Source organism: Passer domesticus, chromosome 17 (genome assembly GCF_036417665.1).
Source record: "Passer domesticus isolate bPasDom1 chromosome 17, bPasDom1.hap1, whole genome shotgun sequence".
NCBI lineage: Eukaryota > Metazoa > Chordata > Aves > Passeriformes > Passeridae > Passer > Passer domesticus.
In genome coordinates this window covers 12,579,989-12,601,491 of record NC_087490.1, presented here as the reverse complement: position 1 = coordinate 12,601,491, position 21,503 = coordinate 12,579,989, and the positions used below count along the sequence as shown (strand labels likewise).

The window sequence follows — 21,503 nt, the reverse complement described above, 5'->3', positions numbered from 1 at the left end:
TGTCCCCGCTGTCCCTGTCCCTGCTGTCCATGTCCCTGTCCCTGGCAGGGCTGGGGGCTGGCACCAGCTCTGGTTTTAGGTTTGCAGCTGCCCGTGTGCCCCTGGTGCCCCTCTGCCCACGGGGTGCCCTGGGATGTTCTCAGCACTCCCCGAGGGCAGCAGAGCCCCCAGAGCCCCCTCGGCACCCTCCAGAGTCAGAGATGGAGTTGGTTTGGGATGGAATTCCAGGTGTTGCTTCCCTAGGCACCCACTGAAGCACAACTCTAATTAATCTGACGGTGCAGCTCCTATTTTCAGACAATTCTACTTTCCTGCATACATACCTACATACATACATACATTTTGTGCCTTTTGATCACTTGGCCAGCATTGCTTTGTTCTCTCAAAAGCAGAGACTCTTTCATCAACGTGTAAATGCTGCTCAGTTAACAGCAAAGTGGAATATTATATATTCCATGAATAAAATATTGTATTTAACAGCATCACTGAAAGATATTTAGGTGAATGGGAAATTTGGAGGGAGGGGGTGTTTAAAATAATTTAAAATTGAATTTGCTTAAATTTACAGAGTATGCCATAATTTTGAAATTAAAAGTTGAGATAATTCAAAAGGAACTGATCAACTCAGAATGATTTTGCATCAGATATATTCATGTTGAATATATTTTCCTTTCATCTTACAAGTAGCATAAATGGTCAAACCAGGATAAATCCAGAATAACTCCACTTTATTGGTGTTATCCCGGTTTTACTGAAAATAGAGAGTTCTCTCTTCCCACTTCTTTTCTCTTTTTTTGTATTGCTTTTTTTCCACGGTTGTATTGCCATTTTCCATGTAAGAGCTTTCATGTGATGACGTGATGGAAAAGAAAAAGAAAATTTATGAACCTACAGATCTTTCTTTTTTACCCTCATTGCAATATTTGAGGATTGGGTTTTTTGTGGACAGCTGTCCCCAGTTCCACTGTTTAACTGGCTCCCAGTGACAGCTGTTCACCTTCCTGATGGGCAGGAATTGTCATTTAGCCACCTCTGTGTCCCTAAAGCCAGCCCAAAATCAGCCACTGAGCCACCCCAAACCTCCCTGAGGACCTTCAGGCCACGCTGGGACCTCACCCCCAGTGGGTTTGGGCTCAGCCAGACCCCAGGAGCACCAAGAAGTGCTGGAAGGGCCAGAGGGGTCCCCTGGTGGCCCTGGTCCCCCCCTGAGTGCCCAGGCACGATGGACAGCCAGGGACTGGGCACCAGGGACAAGGACAGGGACAAGGGACACGCCAGGGTGCCAGCAGGGAGCCCCTGAGCTCCGGGATCCTCCAAGGGACATTCTCCAGCTGAGAGGAGAACTGACCTCTGTTCCTGTGGGGGAGGCAGGGGAGCAGCCCAGGACACCGGCACGTCCCTGGGGACACGGGCAGGGACACGGGCAGGGACACGGGCAGGGACACGGGCAGGGACAGGAGCAGGGACATGGGCAGGGACATGGGCAGGGACAGGAGCAGGGACAGGAGCAGGGACAGGAGCAGGGACACGGGCAGGGACACGGGCAGGGACACGGGCAGGGACATGGGCAGGGACACGGGCAGGGACACGGGCAGGGACAGGAGCAGGGACACGGGCAGGGACACGGGCAGGGACACGGGCAGGGACAGGAGCAGGGACACGGGCAGGGACACGGGCAGGGACACGGGCAGGGACACGGGCAGGGACAGGAGCAGGGACACGGGCAGGGACACGGGCAGGGAGCCTGCAGAGCTGATGCAGCCTCAGCAGGGCTGGAAGGAAATGGTTCCATGAGGAGATGGAACCTCAGTGGGAGTGGAAGGAAAGATTTCCATGAGAAGATGGAGCCCAAAGAAGGAGTGGAAGGAAAGGTTTCCACGAGGAACCTCACAGAAGTGGAAGGAAAGGTTCCCATGGGGAAATGGAACCTCAGCAGGGCTGGAAGGAAAGGTTTCCATGAGGAAATGGAACCTCAGCAGGGCTGGATGGAAAGGTTCCCATGAGGAAATGGAACCTCAGCAGGGCTGGATGGAAAGGTTCCCATGAGGAGCCTCACAGAAGTGGAAGGAAAGGTTCCCATGGGGAAATGGAACCTCAGCAGGGCTGGATGGAAAGGTTCCCATGAGGAGCCTCACAGAAGTGGAAGGAAAAATTCCCGTGGAGAAATGGAACCCAAAGCAGGGCTGGAAGGAAAGGCTGGAAGGAAATGGAACCTCAGCAGGGCTGGAAGAAAAGGTTCCTATGAGGAGCCTCAGTGGGAGTGGAAGGAAAGGTTTCCATGGGGAAATGGAGCCCAAAGCAGGGCTGGAAGGCAAGGTTCCCATGAGGAGCCTCACAGAAGTGGAAGGAAAGGCTCCCATGAGGAAATGGAGCCTCAGTGGGAGTGGAAGGAAAGGTTTCCATCAGGAAACAGCTCCGTGCTCTCTCTGAGGCCACGGCCCTGCTGGCTCACAGAGGGGTTTCCTCTTTGGGCTCTCTGCCCTCTGCACCTGCCAGCAGAGCCTGGCTCCTCTCATTCCAAGACTCAATCAATTTGTGGTCAGTTTGGGTCAGTATATCGTACAAACAACAGTAAATAGGTTTGGTTGTTTTGGGGTTTTTTTCCTGCTCTCTGTTTAGGCCAAATGCAAAATAATGCATTGGAAAGAAAAGTTAAATTCCAAAAAGGGGTTTTTATGTTGTTAGTGATAAGGATCATTGTAGGAATTCATCTTTCCTTATTTCCTGGATCATTGAAAGGGGAGAGAACATTTGTTAAACAACCCAAGACTTCATCTGACGCACAAGTGCTGCATCCCTTATGAAACAGAAGCATATCTGTGCTCTATTATTTTCTCTCCTCAAAATTAGATTTTAACAGATGTCATCTCCTCCCTGTGCAGTTCAGTGCCAGCAAAAGCAAGTCTCTAATCACTTATATAAGCCTGGTGTCCTCACTTCTAGTCTCAATGTTAAAATTCCTGTATTTTGCAGCAATTACATTAAATGTGTTCACAGTTGTGAATTAGGACCCAAATACAGAATTTCCCACAATTTTCTGGTTTATATGTAAATTCAAATCTTGCTTTGATCTACCTAAAGGATGGGAACTCCAGCATGTAAGGCAGTTGTAGTTTGGCTCTTGTGGTTATTGCACAGGATCCATCACAAGAATATGTGCTTTATTGGGGTTTTAAGAATTCTGTAGATTCAGGTTTTTCCTAACTGTAATTTTCAACTTATCTCAGTCACCCTTCAGTAAAAACATAGATGTGATGCATATGAAATGGCAGCTTTGAACTTGCAGCATGTTTTCCTTGATAAAATTGGACAGTCCCTTGTGTGGCTGCAGTGCCAACGTGTCTTCTCTTCCCTTGTTAATGAAACATGGTGTAAAGTTTTTCTCCCTAACGGCTTCATGGCCAGGGATGTTTTAGGCAAGCTCTGGGGCTGTTGAGCATGAACTGCTCTGGCCTGCTGAACTGCACCACCCATGGATTCATGAGCACAGAAACAGTGACTCCGAGCTTTGCTTATTTCCTAGGAAATTCTCCTTCCTACCTGATGCATTCCACCACCACGTTTGACTTTCCCACTCAGATAAAAACATGTATTGTCAGCCAAGCTATTGTTTCAGCAAAGCATTTCCCTCCGAAGTACATGCTGGGGTTTTTTTTAACAGGTTATTTTTTCATATTAGCAATGACAAGAGTGAACCCGGGGCTACTCCTTGATTTTTATTTTCCAGGGTTTATTATTATATTTACAGTTCCCTGTAAGAAGACACAACCCTTTCCCAGTAAGAGTTCTAATTCCTTTCTATGTTTCAAATACCAACGACCCATATGGAAAGGAGGAAGATAATCAGTGATGAAGGAGGTATCTCTGGGGGCTGAAGCAGATGAATAAAAAACCTCAAATTATTATAAATATTACTGTACTACACTTTGGTACCAACCAAAAAAAACCCAAACCCCTTCAAAGAAAATATTTAATGTTCCCTATGTCAAATAAAATTCACAAACAATATAAGAAGAAATTAACCACATGGGGTTTTTTATATCTGTAAAAAATAATAAGACTACTTGGCTGCATTGCACATAGGCAATAAAATGAGATTCATTCCAATCCCTTTTCCGTGAGCCTCCTCTCAGGCTGTGAGCAAGAAATGTCCACTGTGCTTTACAAAGGACGACGACTAGAAAAAATCAATGCAAACAAACATCCCTTTCTTTTCTGATTGACCATTTCTCGTGAGAGATGACAAACAAATGAAGTCTCCTCTGAGTCTGAGCGTGGTTGGATTAGCATTTTGCTAGTACCAGGCAGTACACAGAAACAGCCATCGAGTGTGACACCTCCAACACCTACAGGGAGCTGTTTTAGGGGCACATCCTGGTTTGTGGTGAAACAGGATTAACTCAGCCAGCCTCCTGTACCTGCTCTCTGCCATCAGGTTATCATCTCAGTACCTCCAGGGTTGGGCTGTCTTGTTCCTATTGCTGACTGGGCTGACTGCTCCACCATCCATAAACAGAAGGCATAAAGGTGATTACAAACATAAGAAAGTAGTTTTACATATTGTCTTGCAGTCTTTCCATATAGTCCCTAAGTTCCTTGGAGTCACCAAGATTCATATCTTGGCATACCCATTTAATATTATCATCACTGTCAAATAGAATTGAGTTGGTGTAGGGGCCTCCATCCTCTGGCAGGATTGTTGTATATGAAGTGAACTTTACTCGCTTCTGCTTTGGCCCAGAAGGATTTATAGGTTCACTTTTAACTTCTTTTTCACAAAGGTACTCAGAAGATCTGAGGATATGATTATGAAGAGTCTTCTGAGAACTCCCATTAAGGAGAAAGTTGCTTTCTTCAAACTGCATCCCTCTGTCAATCATGGTAGTGCACTCCTCTGACGGGAGCGAAATGTCCACTGGGTTTTCCAGGAGCTCCACCTCATTTCCAAGCCAGACCCAGTCATGGGAATGGGGGATGTTGCCTTGCTCACTCACAGCAAACCTTTTGTGCCTGTACTTCCAAGCAAATGCCACGCAGTTAATCAGAAACACCAGGATTGCTAAGCAGAAAACACAGAGCAGCGCGTACATGCCGATCTCCAGGTCTGTCAATCCTCTGGAAGTCAATGAGAGATCACTGGGATTGCTTTCTCCTGGTATTTCTACTTGGGCAGGGAAACCTGTGAAGGCAGTTGGGCTGTTTTGAAGCTGGCCATCCTCCAGGGACTCCTGATCAATGGGAGAGATGAAAGTTGTGCTTTTGTTTGCGTTGTCCTCAGGACTGGACACGTCCTCGTGGTTTTTGGACCAGTCTTGTGCTGTCCTCTCTTGTTCTGCAGCTTTCTCTATAGCATTGCTTGCATGGCTTTTAAAATCTTTCTCCAGGTCTTCGATGTCGTTGCTGCTCCCTTTTTGGTCCAAATCCTTCTGGCCAAACTTCACTTTGACGTTTCCTTTCCCCACGGCCAGGACGCTCTTGCGCTTGGTCTTCTGGCAGGGCTCGCTGATCACCATCTCAATTTTAATCAGGGGCCCCTGCCCGTCCCCTTCTGCCACCACGACAGGCCACAGGGACTGAAGGCTCTGGTGTGAGGACACCACCATCTCATCCAGGGAGCTGATGGACATGGAGAAGTCCTTGGAGTCGTAGATGTCCAAGGGCGTCACGGCCCCGTCGCTGAACAAAACCCAAGCACTCACCACAGCCTCCTGGTGGGGAAAAGTAGGAGAGAGAGAGCACAAATCAGACAGTCTGTTGTTAAAGTCTGAAAAAGAATACAGAGTTTAACTTTGGGGATCCTTTTTGCTTTGTTTTTTTAAAGAAAATGGAAATGTCTACTCGGCTTCTCATTTTCTTGCAGGCTTGTGTTCTCTAGACCACTGAGGCATTTACTCACCTTCAGGAACCATCAAAGAAACACTCATGTAAATTTAATAAAAGTGCTGAAAAAAACAATTGACTTTTTTCTCAGTCTGAAGTGAGAAGCCTCTTTTGAATGCCAGAGCCTTATGATGAAAATAATATTTCCAACGTTACAGTCAATTAGGTTTGTAAAGGACCCATAATGGGGAGTCTCTAATGCTGCAGTTCCAGGGCCTCATGTAAGACAATGAGCAGGGCTGGAATGGTTCAGGCCAGCGAGCCCATCCAGCCCATGGAACAACTTTATATCTTCTGTCATGCTTTCAAATATGCAGGACTTGCAATATGCAAAAGGGATTGTGGTCTTTCCTGGGAACTATAGAAACGCTCATAAAAAACACCATTTTTAGGTTTTGACCAAGCCAATTTGTCTTCTCACTGTGAATTGCTAGTGCAAAAAATATAGTTACACTTTCTGCACTGAGGTAGAACCTCAGCTCTATGAAATCTGTAAAAAAACCACATAAAGAATTTGTTCTGTGGTCTCATTAAAAGATGTTTAATTCCCCGGATTATATGGTTCAAAGTAAGCACAAACTCATCAGTTTTCAGCAGTGCAGGTCATGGAAACTTCTGCACCTGCAGCCAGAGGTCGTTTTGGCTGAGCTGACTTTGAGAGACAATTAAGGACTGGCATTCCCAGCCCTGCTTGCACAGCTAGGCTGCATTTCCCCACAGAAAAGGAGTTTTTGTGGCACATCCACGTGTGTTTGGCACTGTGCACTCCCAGACTCGTCTGTGAGCTTCCCAGAGCAGCCCTGGAGAGCGCAGTGGTCACTGTGCAGGGGTCAGGAGATGAACAGCCTTTACCACGAGAAGTGACTGCTGTCAAAAGCATATATTCATTGTATCTGCTGCCTAAAATGGACAGCAAATTCCTCTGCCAAAGCAGAGGGAACTGAAATCAACGTGATGCCTCTTTTGGAGCGTACCTGCTTGGGAGTGCGCAGGATGTCGTGGGCAGAGGTGGTGGCAAGGATGGCTCTCTTGTTTCCTTTGCTGCTCTGGAAGGACACAGACAGCCCTGACACCAGCTGCACGCCCAGGTCAGAGATGGTCACCCTCTCATCCAGAACTATCACTGTCTTCTCTGCCAGGATGGAATCCGAGAGAGGGGACAGAACCTGGGAGGAGAGAGCAAACACCCTGCATGGAACAGCAATGAGGTATTTCAAAGCAAGGCTGGCCTCCAACCAGCACACCAGATTAATCTGGGTTTGTCACGTCCATGTCTAAGCCAGAGCTGATGTTTCCTCCAAGACATTACACTCATTTGCTGCTAAATTACTTTATCTCAAAAAATAATTTAATAAAACAACAAATCACTTCAAAATTGCAGCTTGCTCTCGACAAAATATATATAATATAGAATAAATTAAATGGATATGTTGGGTTTTTTTAAAAAAGTAATTTTCGTGGGGTCTATAAAACTCCCTGTTAATGCAGGGCAGCACAGGACAGAGTGTAAGACCCTGATTAACACTGAAACTCAGGGAGGGGATAAATGAGTGCTCAAAGCCTGGCTGATGAGAACTTGGCCTGCTGCCTTTCTAGGGACAGAGGACCTGACTGAAATGAAAGTGAGACTTGCAAAAGAACTTTGGAAATCCCACTGGGTGCCTGCCTGCATTTTTCAATGCCAAAACCCTCCTGCCAGTTGCTCCAAGACCTTGTTTCCAGCATGCTCAGAAGGAGACTCATCCTTATCCTGGTGACAGAAACAGCTGCTTTGAGCCCAAAATAGTTGAGGGGTGATTTGTCTAATCCGACATGAGAAACCTGCAGCACAGCTCCTGCACTGGAGCTTCCTGCTCTTTTAGAGTCACTGGAGAAGAAGGGACATTTTTAGGCCAGAAATCCCTTGACCTCTGTATCCCATTTATTTCAGGTTGAGGGAGCTGAGCCCTAAAATCCCTGGGTTGACTCCAGAGTGTGACCAGAACATTGCAGGTGTTTGCAGCCCTTGAGAAGAGCCCCAGTGCTTCTACTCCTTTATTTTGAATTTGCACAGAGGTTAGGTGGGGAACATGAACACTCCAAAAGGCATCTGAAGATAATCTTTGTGTCCACGGCTGTGATAGGTTTTGTGAACATAACAGGACTAATTTTTCAAATATGTTCAAGCATATGAAAGTGCCTGTAGAGATTTGGTACAATTTCCCCACAGTTATGCTCATAAGGCCCCGCTGAAGCCAAAAGGAGCTGGCTGTGTGCCTTGTGTCACCTCCTTCCCCAGCCAGGGAAATCTCCCTGTGCTCCAGCCACACTAAGATGGACAAATCCCTACAAAAGCTTCACCTAGGGGCATTTTATGGACGTGACAAACAGCCACAAGGAAAACCCATTCAAACTTCCTTTTCTGTTTAGCACGCCCATTTTTTTCACCTTATTTTTAACTTTTTCCCCCCGAGATCAGTGAATTTTCCACAGCAGCCCTGAGCCCTGCTCAGGCAGGGTGCTGTGAGCCCTGTGTGGGCTGTACCTGCACGGTGGTGATGCCTTGCTCACGCCCAGCCAGCACCCGGCCCTCCTGCAGCTTGGCCACCTTGGGCTCCTCCACCTTCATGAAGTCAGCCACCAGGTCCGTGATGTCAAACTGCCACTCCGAGCCCAGCAGGTAGGTCAGGTGGCCTCCCAGCTCCGGGGACTCGGCCACAAACTGGGTCAGGACCCTGACCAAGGCGTGCTGGTACTGCAGGGTGCAGCCTTTGCCTTTCTTCTCGTCGTCCTCCTCGTCCTCGCTGTCCCGCGTGGGCCTGTGAACACAGCCAGCTTGGTTAGCCTGGAGCCTGCAGGGCCCCAGCTGCACCTCCTTGGAGGGAAATGGTGAAGGAAAGGTGATTTCCACCAAGCTGGAAAAGCCTTAGAAACGGGAAGAGCAGAGAAACTCAGAGCTAGCTGCAGCTGCAAAGCCTGAAGGTAGAAAAAGCTACAGCACGGACATAAAACAATAGCTTGGCTAAGATAGACTGCAGAAAAATATGCTTAACAAGACAGCAGAAGGTTTGAAGCTTAATAATGAAGTATTGTGTATTGTTATAGAAAGCAGACAAGCCAGCATTGTGTGCAGCAGGGGTAGGTGTGCTTTTAGTGACTGGCTAGAACAGCTGTCTGGAAGCTTTGGCAATGTGCTATTGGCTAGAAAGTTTTCCAAATGTAACAAAAAAAATCTTTAGCTGCTGTTCACAAAACGTGAGCTGCTACCATCTTCCATCGTCTCAACCATATAATGAGTGATACTACAGTAAAAGCTCAAAGAGCCTCTCCCAACAGTCCCATCCTAAAAGGAAAAAACCCACTCACTGTCATCCGTGTTGATGTCAGCACCTGCTGCTGGGTGAGCCAGATCAGGGTTTGGATGGGCAGGTTAAATCCTGGCTGGGTGTTTGTGCAGCTTTCTGGAGCTGTGCAATTCAAAAGCTGCTGTCGCTTCCTCCAGTGAACCCTTTGTTTGTGTGGGACCTCCCAGTGAACTGAAAATGGGTTTGTCCTTGCTGGGGTCCCAGTGGGGCCACTGCCCGTTCTCCAGGCAGCAGAGGGCTCAGGAAAGCAGAGGGAAAAGCTGAGGAGGGGGCAGCTGTGAGCAAAGCCCTGTGGCAGCTCATCGGGTGGGAGAAGGAGTTTTATCATCTTTTCACATTTGTATTTTGAGCTCTGCCCTTGCCATCTGGAACAGCTCTGCCTCAGCAGAGCAGCCAGCTGATGCCAGCCCTGCTGTGCTCCCTCCATCCCCTGGCTGCACCTGCAGTGTCACCATGCACTCAGGGGCTCCAAACCCCAAATCAGGGCTTTGGGCTCCCCCTCAGGGCAGCGTTACTCAGACTGCACCTGCAGCATTAGACACGCTTCCTTCACCATTTCTATCTGCCCCCCTTTCAAAACAGCACCTGTGAAATCAAACAGCTTTCCCCAGAGCTCAGAGAAGGAACCACAGTGATTTGTACATGATAGCACTGCTGCCACACCTCACAGAGTTTTTTGTCTGCTTAAGACCCAGTTGACCACCAATATTAGTATTTTATATATTTTTTCTCTTGTTCATTGCCTGGCACAAGCACATGGATCCTCTTATCTCTTCCAAGTCAGGTATTAAGCAGTAGGTGGTCACACTTTTACTCATTATGCCCCCATGCTGTGGATTCATTGCTCAGAAATAATTTCCCTCCCTCTTGTATTTATTGAGCCTGAAGCCACCTCTATATCAAGGGTGGGAAATACAGGATAAGTCTCTCATTTTTCAAAGTATTGAAGGAGGTAGTTTTGTGGTTACTGTGTCCCTTTATCTCCTCCTTTGAAATAGCAGCTAGGAAAAACTATTATAAAACAGAATTGCTTTTGTTATAAATTGTTTTATGACAAAGTTGGCAGCCAGTAAGCTGAAAACATATCTAAGAAAAACCCTTGTGCTCTTCAAAATGACTGAAAGTCCCAGTGTTACAGAACCTCATCCACTGGAAATACATTTTCAATGCATCACTTGTTAGCTGAATATTTATATTCAGCCTCAAGTAAATGGTCTGTGCTGCCTTTTGGTTTTGTGTGTGTAAAACAAGTGTCCATCATTACTTGCTGAGTGAAACATCATTGAGTAACAGTGGAGTTGTTAGGGGAAAGGCTACAAAAATAGGATTTATATTTCCCAAATAAATTATTCTTGCAGAGTTTGACTAGCTGGGTATTTCAGGGAAACTTTTCAGTTGTTCTCTCCTTCCCAGCACTGGTGTCAGTCTGAAGTCAGCTCACAGTTCGCAAAACAGCCACGAAGAAAGTTCTGGAAGGGGAATGCTCATTCTGTGGTCCACATCCATCCATGCTGTAAAGGAATTCATGAACTCCTTCATGCTCCCAATTTCAATTTCAATTTATTCCCGTGTTCTGACCCTCTCCAGCCCAGCTAAGCCATAACCCAGCTCTGAACAATCTCAGGCTTTGGCAGGACCAAGCTCAGCTCTGAGATTTTGGGGTTTGACCCTCTCTTAATAATACAGACAGCAACATTAGTGCCTGTGCAGAACTGGAGAAAAATGTGCAAAAGCTGTTCAGGTAAGGAGTATTTATGGGATTTGGGGCAAAAGAGCACAGAGCTGATGGGAACCAGCCTTGTTATGGGAAAAGAGACCCAGAGCCAGTGTTGTGTGGCTGGCAGGAGATGTTCACATATTCAACATCCACGCCAGCATCATTTCCACAACTCCCTGTCTGCTCCTGCTTGTCCCTGCCCGGGGCAGGGGTTGGAACAAGATAATCTTTAAGGTCTCTTTCAACCCAAACAATTCTGTGAGTCGATGTTTTATTCAGATCCAATGGGTTGCTGTTATCTTTATTTATGTCCTTGTTTATTTCTACTTTCGCTGTTTAAAACTTTGCACTGCTGGATTGTCCAAGAGGAAATCTATTCAAAACAACTGGAGGGAATTCTTTTTCAGCTCCAGCTCATAAATACGAGCTGTGGAATGAGCAGAGGGAAGGACTGTTGCTCAGGGCACAGAGGGAGCACTCCTGTCCTTATTTCCAGGACGAGGACCGTGTGGGCAGCCAGTATTTACCACAACAAAACCATGATTCAAGTCCAGCCATTCCTTGGGGTGTCTTAAATGCACGGCTCCATTTCAGCACGAAAACATTTAGAGATGTTGATGTACTTCTCCTCAGAAACGTGTTTTCTGTGGCAGACAAATGTGGAGCATCAGAAAATCCTCTCCAGAGCCCGGGATGAGCAAGGCACGTTCTTTGTCAGGGCAGAGGAGAGGGAGGTGTCTGCATTTCCAGTACAAGCTTTGCAAGAATGCTTTGCCTGGTCTCAACTCAAGTTCTTTCTGTTTTTTTTTTTCTGAACAAAGGATATAATTTTTCCACTTTAAAGCCACAAAATCAATATTTAGGCAGTAAGTCTGTTTCGTCTCCATGCGTGCAACAAAATGTTTGAGATCCAGTGAATTGCACAGTTCCCTTTAAACTCCTCATTAAAGTGTTTTCAGTAAGCTTAAAATCCTTCATTAAGCAGGGAGCTCATTTTCTGCTCAAGACAAGTTCTGGTGAATATAAGCTATTGCTGCATATTGTGCTTTTTTCTCTTGGTCATCTCTGAAAATCCCTCTGAGTCCTCCTTACCCTATTTCTTGCTGCTTGGCAAACTTGCTTGGAAGGTTTTTTGCTTTTCTGGAGCGAGCCAAGGTTGCCAGAATTACATTTAATTTACATTTCACAGAGAGAAAGGCTGTGCCAGGGAGCTGAGTTAAAGCAGCAGGCTGTTCCAAGGGTGCCTGCGAGCACTGATCTAATCAGTGATCTGTCAACTGCACATTACAGACCTTGTCTCTGAGCAGTTGAAGTGTGTCTCTTTTAATCTGCACCCCTCTCCAACCAGGCATCACATTCTTGGGCCAGATGCTAATTTTCTGTTTAAAAAAATAACCCCAAAGCTAAAGAAATCAGTTTTGCTGGGTTTGGATTTGAAATACTCATTACAAAGAGTCGTATATTTAAAAAACATTTGCAACACCCCTAATTGAAAAAAGAAATCTCTCTCAGATACAAATTACAAACCACTAGAAGCTGATTTAGTGGAAGCTACAGAAACAAGCTGCACATAACTCTACTCACAGTTCAAGAAGAATGTAATTTGGTACTTTCACAGATCTTGAAAATACAGCCTACCTATTAACAAAAATCTGCAAGGCCTTATCTCCAAAGGACATTAAAGTCAATTAACTAAAGGAGCAAATTTACAGCGTGTTCCAGCTTAGTGCAGATGCTGTACCCACCAATGGAGTGGTTTGAATCCAGCATCACTTCATTTCCCTTAAAGTACAGCTTTCCTTCTGAGTGGCAGCACTCACTGAGGGTTGCACTGAAGCAGTTCCTTTTGTCCTGCTTGTAACCCAGGCCAGCGTTCCTGCCTTTGTCTCCAGAGTTGGACAGGACCAAAGCAGAGCTCAACAAACTCTGCCTGAAGTGAAGCCCGTGCTGGTGGTGTTGGGAGCCTCCTGAAAACAATGTCCTATCCCAGCCGCAAATATTTACTGAAATTAAATTTCCAGCTTGTTCTGAGAGACTTTAGCCATGCAATTCCTATTAATGCAAGCTGAAGCCACTCAAACCATGTAAATATGTGTGCACAGAGCTGGTGCAGGAACCTCAAGAAGAAGGTAATTATTTTGCAGATGCATGCGGAATAGAAATAAATGTTCTTGTTAGACTAGCAGAGTCTGCCTGGACCTCTCCTACACTCTAATATTTGATTTTAATTTAAATATACACCTAGTGTTTGCTGAGGCTGGGGGTTTGTGCAGCCCGTGGCTCAGGCACCACTTTCCCTGCACCACCCAGGAGACGATGGGGGAGCTGAATTTCACCTGCCCAGGGAGGCTCCTCCTGTCTGCAGCAGCACTCACCAGAGACCAAGTTCTCCTCCTGATAATATTAAAGATTTGCCATATATTTGCAGGCTGATCTGGTAAATTGTATTGCTGCTCTTACACAGGGGAGATTAATTGGGTTTTTTTCCAGTTTCTGGCATAAAAGCAGCCTGTCCTTTCCTTTATGTTCTCTGACAAGTTTCTGCTCCTGCAGCAGTTCAGACCAGCTAAAAACCAACGCCGTTCAAACTGTGCAGGGGGCGTTTGTAAAAGTTTTGTAAAGACCCTGCTTTCTTCATGGCTTTGTGGAAATCATTCAAGAAGTCAAAGAGGCAGACATGTCTGTAATCACATGTATTTTACAATTTCAAACACGGCAGGGTTTACAGGGAGCAGCAAGACATTTTATTGCCTCGAGAGCCATCCCTGGGAAGAACAGATGTGATCTGGGGCACATAAACTCTCTCAGGTCTGAAGGAGAGCAGCTGTATTCAGGAGAAGAACAGCAATGCTGAAGCACAAACGTTTCTTTTGTTAACAGCACCAATAAACACGTTTAAGAGATTACTGTAAACCCAGTTCTACTTTGCCATCTGGCCCAGCCCCTCAGTGAGCACAGCCACGCTCTGGGGGTGGGAATGGGGCCCTGGGGCAGCCAGAGGAGATGAGAGAAAGTCTGGAGGTTGTGAAGTGTCTCTGCACAATTCCTATAAAATAGTCCATCGTTTTACCTGCTGTATGCTGATGAATAACTTTATAGCAGTGTTCAGTTCCTGCTGAGAACACAAGCAGTGGTGTGAGGACACCAACCCTGCAGGACAGCAGCAAAGTGGAAAATTGTTTTGTTTGTGGTGAGATGCAATCCAGCCATGACCAGAACACTGACACAGTTTCAGTCGATTTCTGGACTAAGTTTAAGGCTGCCTAAGCCTGTTCTCAGGGACTTTGGAAAGAATCCTTGAGTTTCCTTCAAGGACAGATATCAAAAACCTCGTGCAACTTGCCAATATTGGCTCTCACATGAAGGTGAAATTGAAACAACACAATGCTCTGGCCTCACCTGCTGGGAAATGCTTGGATTTGGGGTTTTTGCAAAGATAAAAGCACTCTGCTCACTCTCAAACCTACAGCTCCTGACTGCAGTCCAAATGTCTTGAGTGCTTCAGCTTATCACTTAAAAACTCATAAAAACTCCCCCCTGTTTAGGATTTTGGGAAACACAGAGGAGGTGGAGGTATAAGCAGATTAAAAAGTAAAGAGAAAAGTCATAATAATAAAAAAGAGCCAAAACGAAAATCCACTAAATCTCAGGTAAAAACCATCCAAATCTAAAAATAAAGGAAATGTAAAAACCCTATGTGCAAAGTAAATGTCAGCGTGAGCACAACTAATGCTGCCTCTGCACTATTGATTCAGAATAGCCCAGCAAAGTTAACAAATCCACATGAATGGTCAATAAAAGGAGAGCTCATTTGTTTCCCATTGAAACCTCGGCTGTTCACATGGGCACGGCCCTTCCAGGGGATGGCAGTGTCCCCACTTTGGAAAATGCCTGCAGGACGTGGGCCAGCAGCTCCAGTGCAATCCAAGCAGCAGCAAATGCTTTGCACCCAAACCCTGCCAAGCTGCCAGCTTGCAAGCAGAGCAGACTCTCAGACCATTCCCTTTATTTCAGCTGGCCAAATAAATCAGGAGGAGACACCAGGGAGGAAATTTCCAGCATCCTGTAATGGGTTTAACTTGAGAATGCCCACGACTGCTAAGCTGGATGTCTGCTCCTGCAATAAACACCAGCCTAATCCTGCAGCTGTGTGCTCAGCAAAATCCCACTGCTTTCAGCAGGGTCTGTGCCTCGGGGCTGGCACAGCACAGGCAGGAGAGGGAAGTTCAGTGAAGATTTAAGAGTCAGCTTAAATCCATTCATTCCTCAGCCAGCACAGCTCTCCCTGCCTTTGTCACTGAAGCAAACACTGCAACTTCTCTTGTGCCAGATTCTCATCACCTCTTCTGTCATAGCCCAAAAAATACCCACATAGTCAAGAGGTCAGTCACTGCCCTTCCCTGGAGCTCATGATCTGACTCCCCTGCAAACTGTGTGCTATTCCCTTAGTTTTGTGCTCTTATGATGTGTTGGGTAGCTCTCCATTGCTGCCTGGGCTCTTCAGGCTCCTCAGTAGCTCAGATGTTCTCCTGGGCACTGCAGAGCTTTAGCTGCAGCTGCCACAGTGTTCAGCACTCCCCTTGCTGCTGCCAGCAAGGCTTTTTCACTGGGTTATAAATCTGAGCTGGTGTCACGCCTTTTCCCCACTAATATTTTTCAATTTCACCTGAAATCCACCAACACAGCAGCGTTCCTGGAAGTTCTTCATCTTGCAAATGATGGTCAGTACAGAATGGGCATTTCCAGCAGGGAATGATGGGATCAGAGCTCAAAATCCCCACTGTCTCTGCCCTCCTTTCTTCCCTGTCTATTTTTTCCTGGTGGAACATGGTCTTCAGTAGGAATTGTTTCTGAATTCAGATCTGCTGTGTAGTGCAGCAGCCAGGTCTGCACAGACTGAACAACCCCCCAAAGTCATGGAATCACAGAGGGTTGGGGTTGGAAGAGACCTGGGTCACCTACTCCAAGGCAGTGACACCTGAACCCTTCCCTGGCCCTGTTATTTGTCCCAGCAGAAGGAACTGAGGTCTGGCAGTGCTGAATTTTGTTGTGTTACAGGGTTGTGTTACACCAGGGAGAGGCCCAGGTCGTTTTCCTCAGATATGTGTGATCCACTGTCCTGAGATTGTGTGGGATTGATGAACGCTCCAGGCAAAGCTCTGACTTTGTGTACAGACCAGGATAAATGATAATTTGCAGGATAAATGATAAATTGCTGGGTGTTTGGATGGAGGCTGAGGCAGCCTGTAACGCTGACGGCAATTTTTAAATGCTCATTTTTAAATGCTCATTTTTAAATGGCTGTGCTCTAAAAGCAGAGCCAGGCGCGTGTGAGGAGGGGGCAGTGCTGAGAACACACCTTTTGTTGGAGGTGACAGGGATCCTCCAGCCCTTGATCTGGCTGAGCTCGGTGTCAGAGATCTCGATCTGCAGCGGCAGCCGCGGAACCCAGACCGTCACCTCCAGCTGCGTGGTGAAGTGCTGGTAGGTGAAATTCACAATGGTGTCCACTTTGCTCTTCATCTCCTTGCCATTAACGAAGATGGAGTCACAGCTCTCAGAAACCTTAAAAAAAAAAAAATTAAAAATTAGGAAATGAATAAAAGTTCCTGAGGAAGAGCGAGGATGATGCATGAGCCCTAAGACAACACTGGAAATGTAAGTCATGCATATTGCATTTCCAGTTTTCTAATTAGAAGCAAACAGTGATAAATGGACCCCAGGGAAAGAGTTGTGCTTTCCTCAAAGGATACTACTCAAACTACAAAAATAATTTAATGATGTTATATAACCTGTGTGAATCTTTTATATTAGGCAAATTAAACTCTCCATGAATCAAACTCCATGTGCATCAACGTTTATGTTTACAACTTGCTTAAAGAACCAGGAAAAAATGGGGCCATATGTTAGCAAGAAAAAGACTGACTCAGAACCATAAACCAGAATCTCTTCCCTTTTCCTTGAGCACTGTAATGCTGAAAGACAAAGATCCCCTTATGGCTCATGAGCAGAAGTGCAGCAGAAGCATTATTTTTTAGAACTTCTCAGTAATTGTTTTAACACAACGTATTCATAGTTGCTTTGTGGCATTCTGTGAAATCACTGCTGAAATGAGCATGTGGGCTCATCTGCCCTCTTGGTTCCGGGCATCTTCTGGCACACAATCAAGGTCCTGAGCACAGATCCTATTTATCTAAAACCATGATGTAGCAACTAATTCAATCAACATCCTGGAGGACAGGACTCCTCTGTCAGGAAGGGGTTTCTAACATATTTATAAATATCTGTGTGTGCAGTTTTAGATATACAAATAGTACAGTTTTAGATACACAAACACCCAGCCATGTAAAACATTTAAGTGTATTATTCATGTACAATATTCATGTTTATATACATACCTAATGAGTTATATACCTGCCTGTGTACATGTATTTTATCTTTATCTGGTTTGCATTCTGCCTTGAAGAGAGAGAGGAGATCATTTCCCACAGGGTGCACGGTTTCAGTGTGGTTTTAATCTTTCAAGCCCACAGCTGATGAGATGTGGCTGTGTTCCTGGAATGCACTTTGTTCTCCTGTCAGGACTGCTCTGTGTCACCTGTCCAAGCTCTGGCACCCGGATCCAGGGGGATCCTGGCTGAGCCTGTCCTTAAATTCTGGGTTCCTGGAATTACTGAGATAACTCATGTGGCCTGCAGTAGGGAATAGGCTGAAACACAGGCTGGGCTCCCTCTGCAAACCTCCTCAAATCTTTTCAGACACTAACAGGGATTAGAGGTTACTGAGCCAAGAAAAAATAGAGAAAACCTCTGGCAGATGCTTTGTTTTGCTCAAAAAATACACAATTTTCAGATAAGAAGTAAAAGATCTATCCTTCCATATTTGCCACGTTCAGGGCAGCTTCTCAGATCCTTCTCAGAGTACTGAAACTACAAATGCTCATTCACAGAGGGGCTGAGCCAGGTGATGAGGGATGGGGCAAAGGAAACGAAGTCACTCTTCTGGAGAGAACCCTCCTCCACATAAATGCTTAATGAACACAAGAATATAAAAATAATAAATCTAGATAATCTGATAAAGAGCTTAAAATGGACTTCAGGCTCAGGAGTACCACAAATGAGATGGAGCACACTTGGAATCTTTTTTTTTTTCCCTCCCTCATAATGTGTCATGAGTGTCTCTGGAAAGTTTAAGCACATTAAGCAAGCCCATTAATTGAATGAGCAGTTGAGATTCTAAACCATAAAGCTTACATCGAGGGAGTTATGTGAGAATTAATACAAGACAGAAATAATTAAGAAAACTCAAAGAGGGAGGGATAAACATCAAGGCCGGATCAGGGGAATAACTAATACCTGACAAGACAGCAGCTAATTTTTCAGATTCTCTTCTTGCTGCATCAAATGTTCTTGTCAGCAGGCAAGAAAGGTGCTAAATTAGAGAAGTGAAAATGGACATTAATTGTAGCTATAAAATATCAGTCTAGGTGCTGGAATGCTGGATGCTGAGAATTTTAAACTTTCTGTGCTGAAAGGAACAGACCCACAAGAGAACACTGCACTGACCTGAGGCCGTGGAGAAGGCTTCCAAAACTGATTGGCAGCACTGGGATTGTGGGTGTGGATTGATTAGAAGTGTGTAATACCATGTGGTGGAAAACTTAAGAGTTTAAGGGTTTAGAAAATAGCAATATATGTAGAGCAAGATGGAGGTTTTAGGGTGGAGTGTCGTCCTTCTTCTTCACCTTCTCCTTCCTTCTTCTCCAAGGGTTTGGGGGGTTTTGTGTAATTGGACAGAAAAGTGGCACAGGTGGTTGGTTATTGGGTTAAAAGTAAAAATAATTTAGGTGTCATTTCTTAATTGGATAGTTTACCCTTAAAAGACCTTGTAGAGAAAGACACTTGGCCATTTTGTAGCTTGTTAGTAGAACACTGTAGAACTGACGACTTGTAGTCTAGATAAGAAATAACAAACTCTGAGTCTGAGCAGGAAACACCGTCTGGAGCACCTCAGTCCTGACCTGGGCAGAGGCAGGCAGGCAGCCAAGAGCCAGCAGAGAGTACAACAACAAGGCTGGGACCTCGCTGAAGAAACAGGTAACTGCAGCTGGAAAGGAACTGGATAGGAACAGACAACTGGAAAGGAAAAATCCCCAGAAAAGAGGAAGAAGAAGGAGCTCGGGCATCCCCAGACGCCGGTGAAAGGGTTGGACAGACCGTGGGTGTTGGACACCCAGAGAGGAGAGGAGGAGGAGAAACGACGGCGAGAAGTCAGGTGTGATTTATTTCTTCAGGTTCATCGCAGAGAGAGAAACGTGAGATCACAGAGATGTCTCAGATCTGCTAGACCCAAAGGGCAGGGAACATCCCAGGGACAATCAAAGATCTTTTACTCTGGGAGCAGGAACAGTTTCCAAACGCAGATCCAGGGGCTCTTTTTGATCCCTTTCTCTGGACTCTGTGAATCTATATGTGAAAAACCCCATCACTTGTTTTTAAATTTTTTTTAAAGTTTAATAGTAATAAAATGGTTATAACAATAGTAATATAAAATTTGAACAACTGAGATTAGGACAATATGAGACAATAAAAACAAAGAGTTACGGATGTCCAAGTACCTTTTTCTGGGCAAAATAAGCCCAAAAAAAGGACACCTGTTAACAGAGGATTAACCCTTAAAAACAGCAGCCTGTGCATATTCATACACCTCATACATGATGCAGAAATTCCATTCAAACAGATCTTCCGTACGGAAACATGGCGGCGCCCTGTGTACTTCCGGAAGTTGTGTGACGTATTTCCGCTAGCGCCATTTTGTGACCAACAAGGCGTTCACCCTCCTGCTGCAGCGCCACCTCTGGCCGTGTCTGTTACTGCAACCTCCAACTCTAATATACAATTGCAGAAACGCCGCACCAAGCTGACAAACAGCCCCTGGAGCTCTCCAGTGCCCATGATCCACAAGAAATCCTCAGATGCATGCACACTGCTCCATCACCTCAGGAAAATCAATGAGTCATTGAGGAGACGGGACCACTTCAACTTGGACTTCCATCTCTCAGTGATTCCGAGAGATTGGCCGCTTGTGATCATCAAAGATTGTTTCTTCAGCATCCCTCTTCATCCAAAAGACCTCCTTCTTGTTCTTCACCTACTCCATTTTCTGCAGTTTTGGTAGCACACAGTGATTAGTTAGAAAGAACCACAATGCAGGTGTTGGACAGGAAAATAATTAGTTATTGGTAGAAAGGTAGAAATAAAATATGTTCTAAGAGTTAATTGGACAAAATAGTTTTAAAAGACCTTGAACCTGTGTGTCTTATGACTGTTTTGGTGCCTTTCTCTTTGTAGGCTATGTCTGGTATGTAGACAGAGTGCTGAACTGATAATAGAAAAATAAACAGCCTGAAGACCGAAAAATAAAAGTCCCGTTCATCTCTCAATTATGGCACACTTTTTAGGGGTCTCCCCATCCGAGGAACCTCGGTGGGCGGATTTCACATCTAGGCTTTCAGATTTTATGTCTAGACAGAGGCATTCAGTCATTTATATACTGACCAACAGGTAAGCACAAAGCAGGATATATAACTATGCTATAGTTATGCACCTACTGCAGTTCAGAGCTCAGGATTCACTCAAGTGCATCTCCCAGAAGATAACCCAGCCTGCATAAGAGAAATTGAAGAGAGCCATTGTTGGTTCAGTTCTCTATCTGGAATTTGAGTTTACTCTATTAAGTCCAAGCACACCAGATGATTCAAAGTAAAATCCAGCTGAATCCTGTGACAAAGCAGGACAGACTGAAGCTCACATGAGGACGCCTCCGTTTCACTCACACACATTTCATCACTGCCACGTCCCTTTCACTCACCTCACTACAGCTGGTGTAGAAAGAAGACTTGGCTCATCTGAAGGAAATGGGGACCTTGGGCATGGATAGAAAATGTGCAGCACTCCTTTTTCCCTTGGGACAGAGAGCCAGGACAAAGTGATCCCATGCCGGAGCTGTGATTGCAGGGCAGCACCACTGCTCTGAGAGGGGACAGAACAGCCCCTGAGCCGTGGGCACTGCACCCTCTGGGGCCTGCAGAATGTCCCCCTGCTCTTCCTCTCCTTTTCAGTCCCTCCAAACCTTCCAGCCACCCCTGCCTGCCAGAGGTGGTGGGGCTGTGCCAAGGGCAGAGCTGCCCGAGCGGGCGGCTTCCACCCTGCGTTCCTTTGAGCTGCTGCTTTGAGGGAACAAAGAGGGGAAAGGCTCTTAAATCTCTCCTACAAACACTACGCAGTGAGAAGAATCGGCAAAAGCTCAGATGCCAGCCTCTCATGTAAAACACACGGAGCAGGGCTGTTTAAAGCAGTCTGTCACCAGCCATTGTCAGCGCCTGACAGCCCCAGAAAGTGTGTTTGAGACAGTTTGCAGGGGAGCAGGCCAGCCACCATGTGCTCCCACGTGCAGGTCAAGAGAAAGAGAGCTGCAATTAACCTCTCAGGGCTTTGAAGCAGGTGGTTGGCTCCAATCCCCACAAGTAATTGTAAAAAAGCTCAATTTGCCCTGCACAGTCT

The 21,503-nt window shown here is 45.8% G+C and overlaps 1 protein-coding gene and 1 long non-coding RNA gene across 2 annotated transcripts in view; one reads left to right on the top strand and one right to left on the bottom strand.

The window, feature by feature from the left end:
* The first annotated feature begins 1,794 nt into the window (after window positions 1-1,794).
* On the top strand, window positions 1,795-2,150 carry LOC135282359 (uncharacterized). Its single transcript, XR_010348568.1, has 3 exons — window positions 1,795-1,907; window positions 1,994-2,036; window positions 2,073-2,150. It is a non-coding gene; the product is annotated as an uncharacterized LOC135282359 (long non-coding RNA).
* A 1,553-nt stretch (window positions 2,151-3,703) lies between these two features.
* Window positions 3,704-21,503, bottom strand: part of TMEM132B (transmembrane protein 132B) — a 212,723-nt gene continuing 194,923 nt past the window's right edge. The window contains exons 6-9 of the mRNA XM_064392024.1: window positions 16,301-16,506; window positions 8,405-8,678; window positions 6,855-7,046; window positions 3,704-5,708 (exon numbers count right to left, since the gene is read on the bottom strand). Coding sequence (XP_064248094.1) covers window positions 4,554-5,708; window positions 6,855-7,046; window positions 8,405-8,678; window positions 16,301-16,506 — 1,827 coding nt within the window. The 3' untranslated portion in view covers window positions 3,704-4,553. The remainder of the gene's footprint in view (window positions 5,709-6,854; window positions 7,047-8,404; window positions 8,679-16,300; window positions 16,507-21,503) is intronic.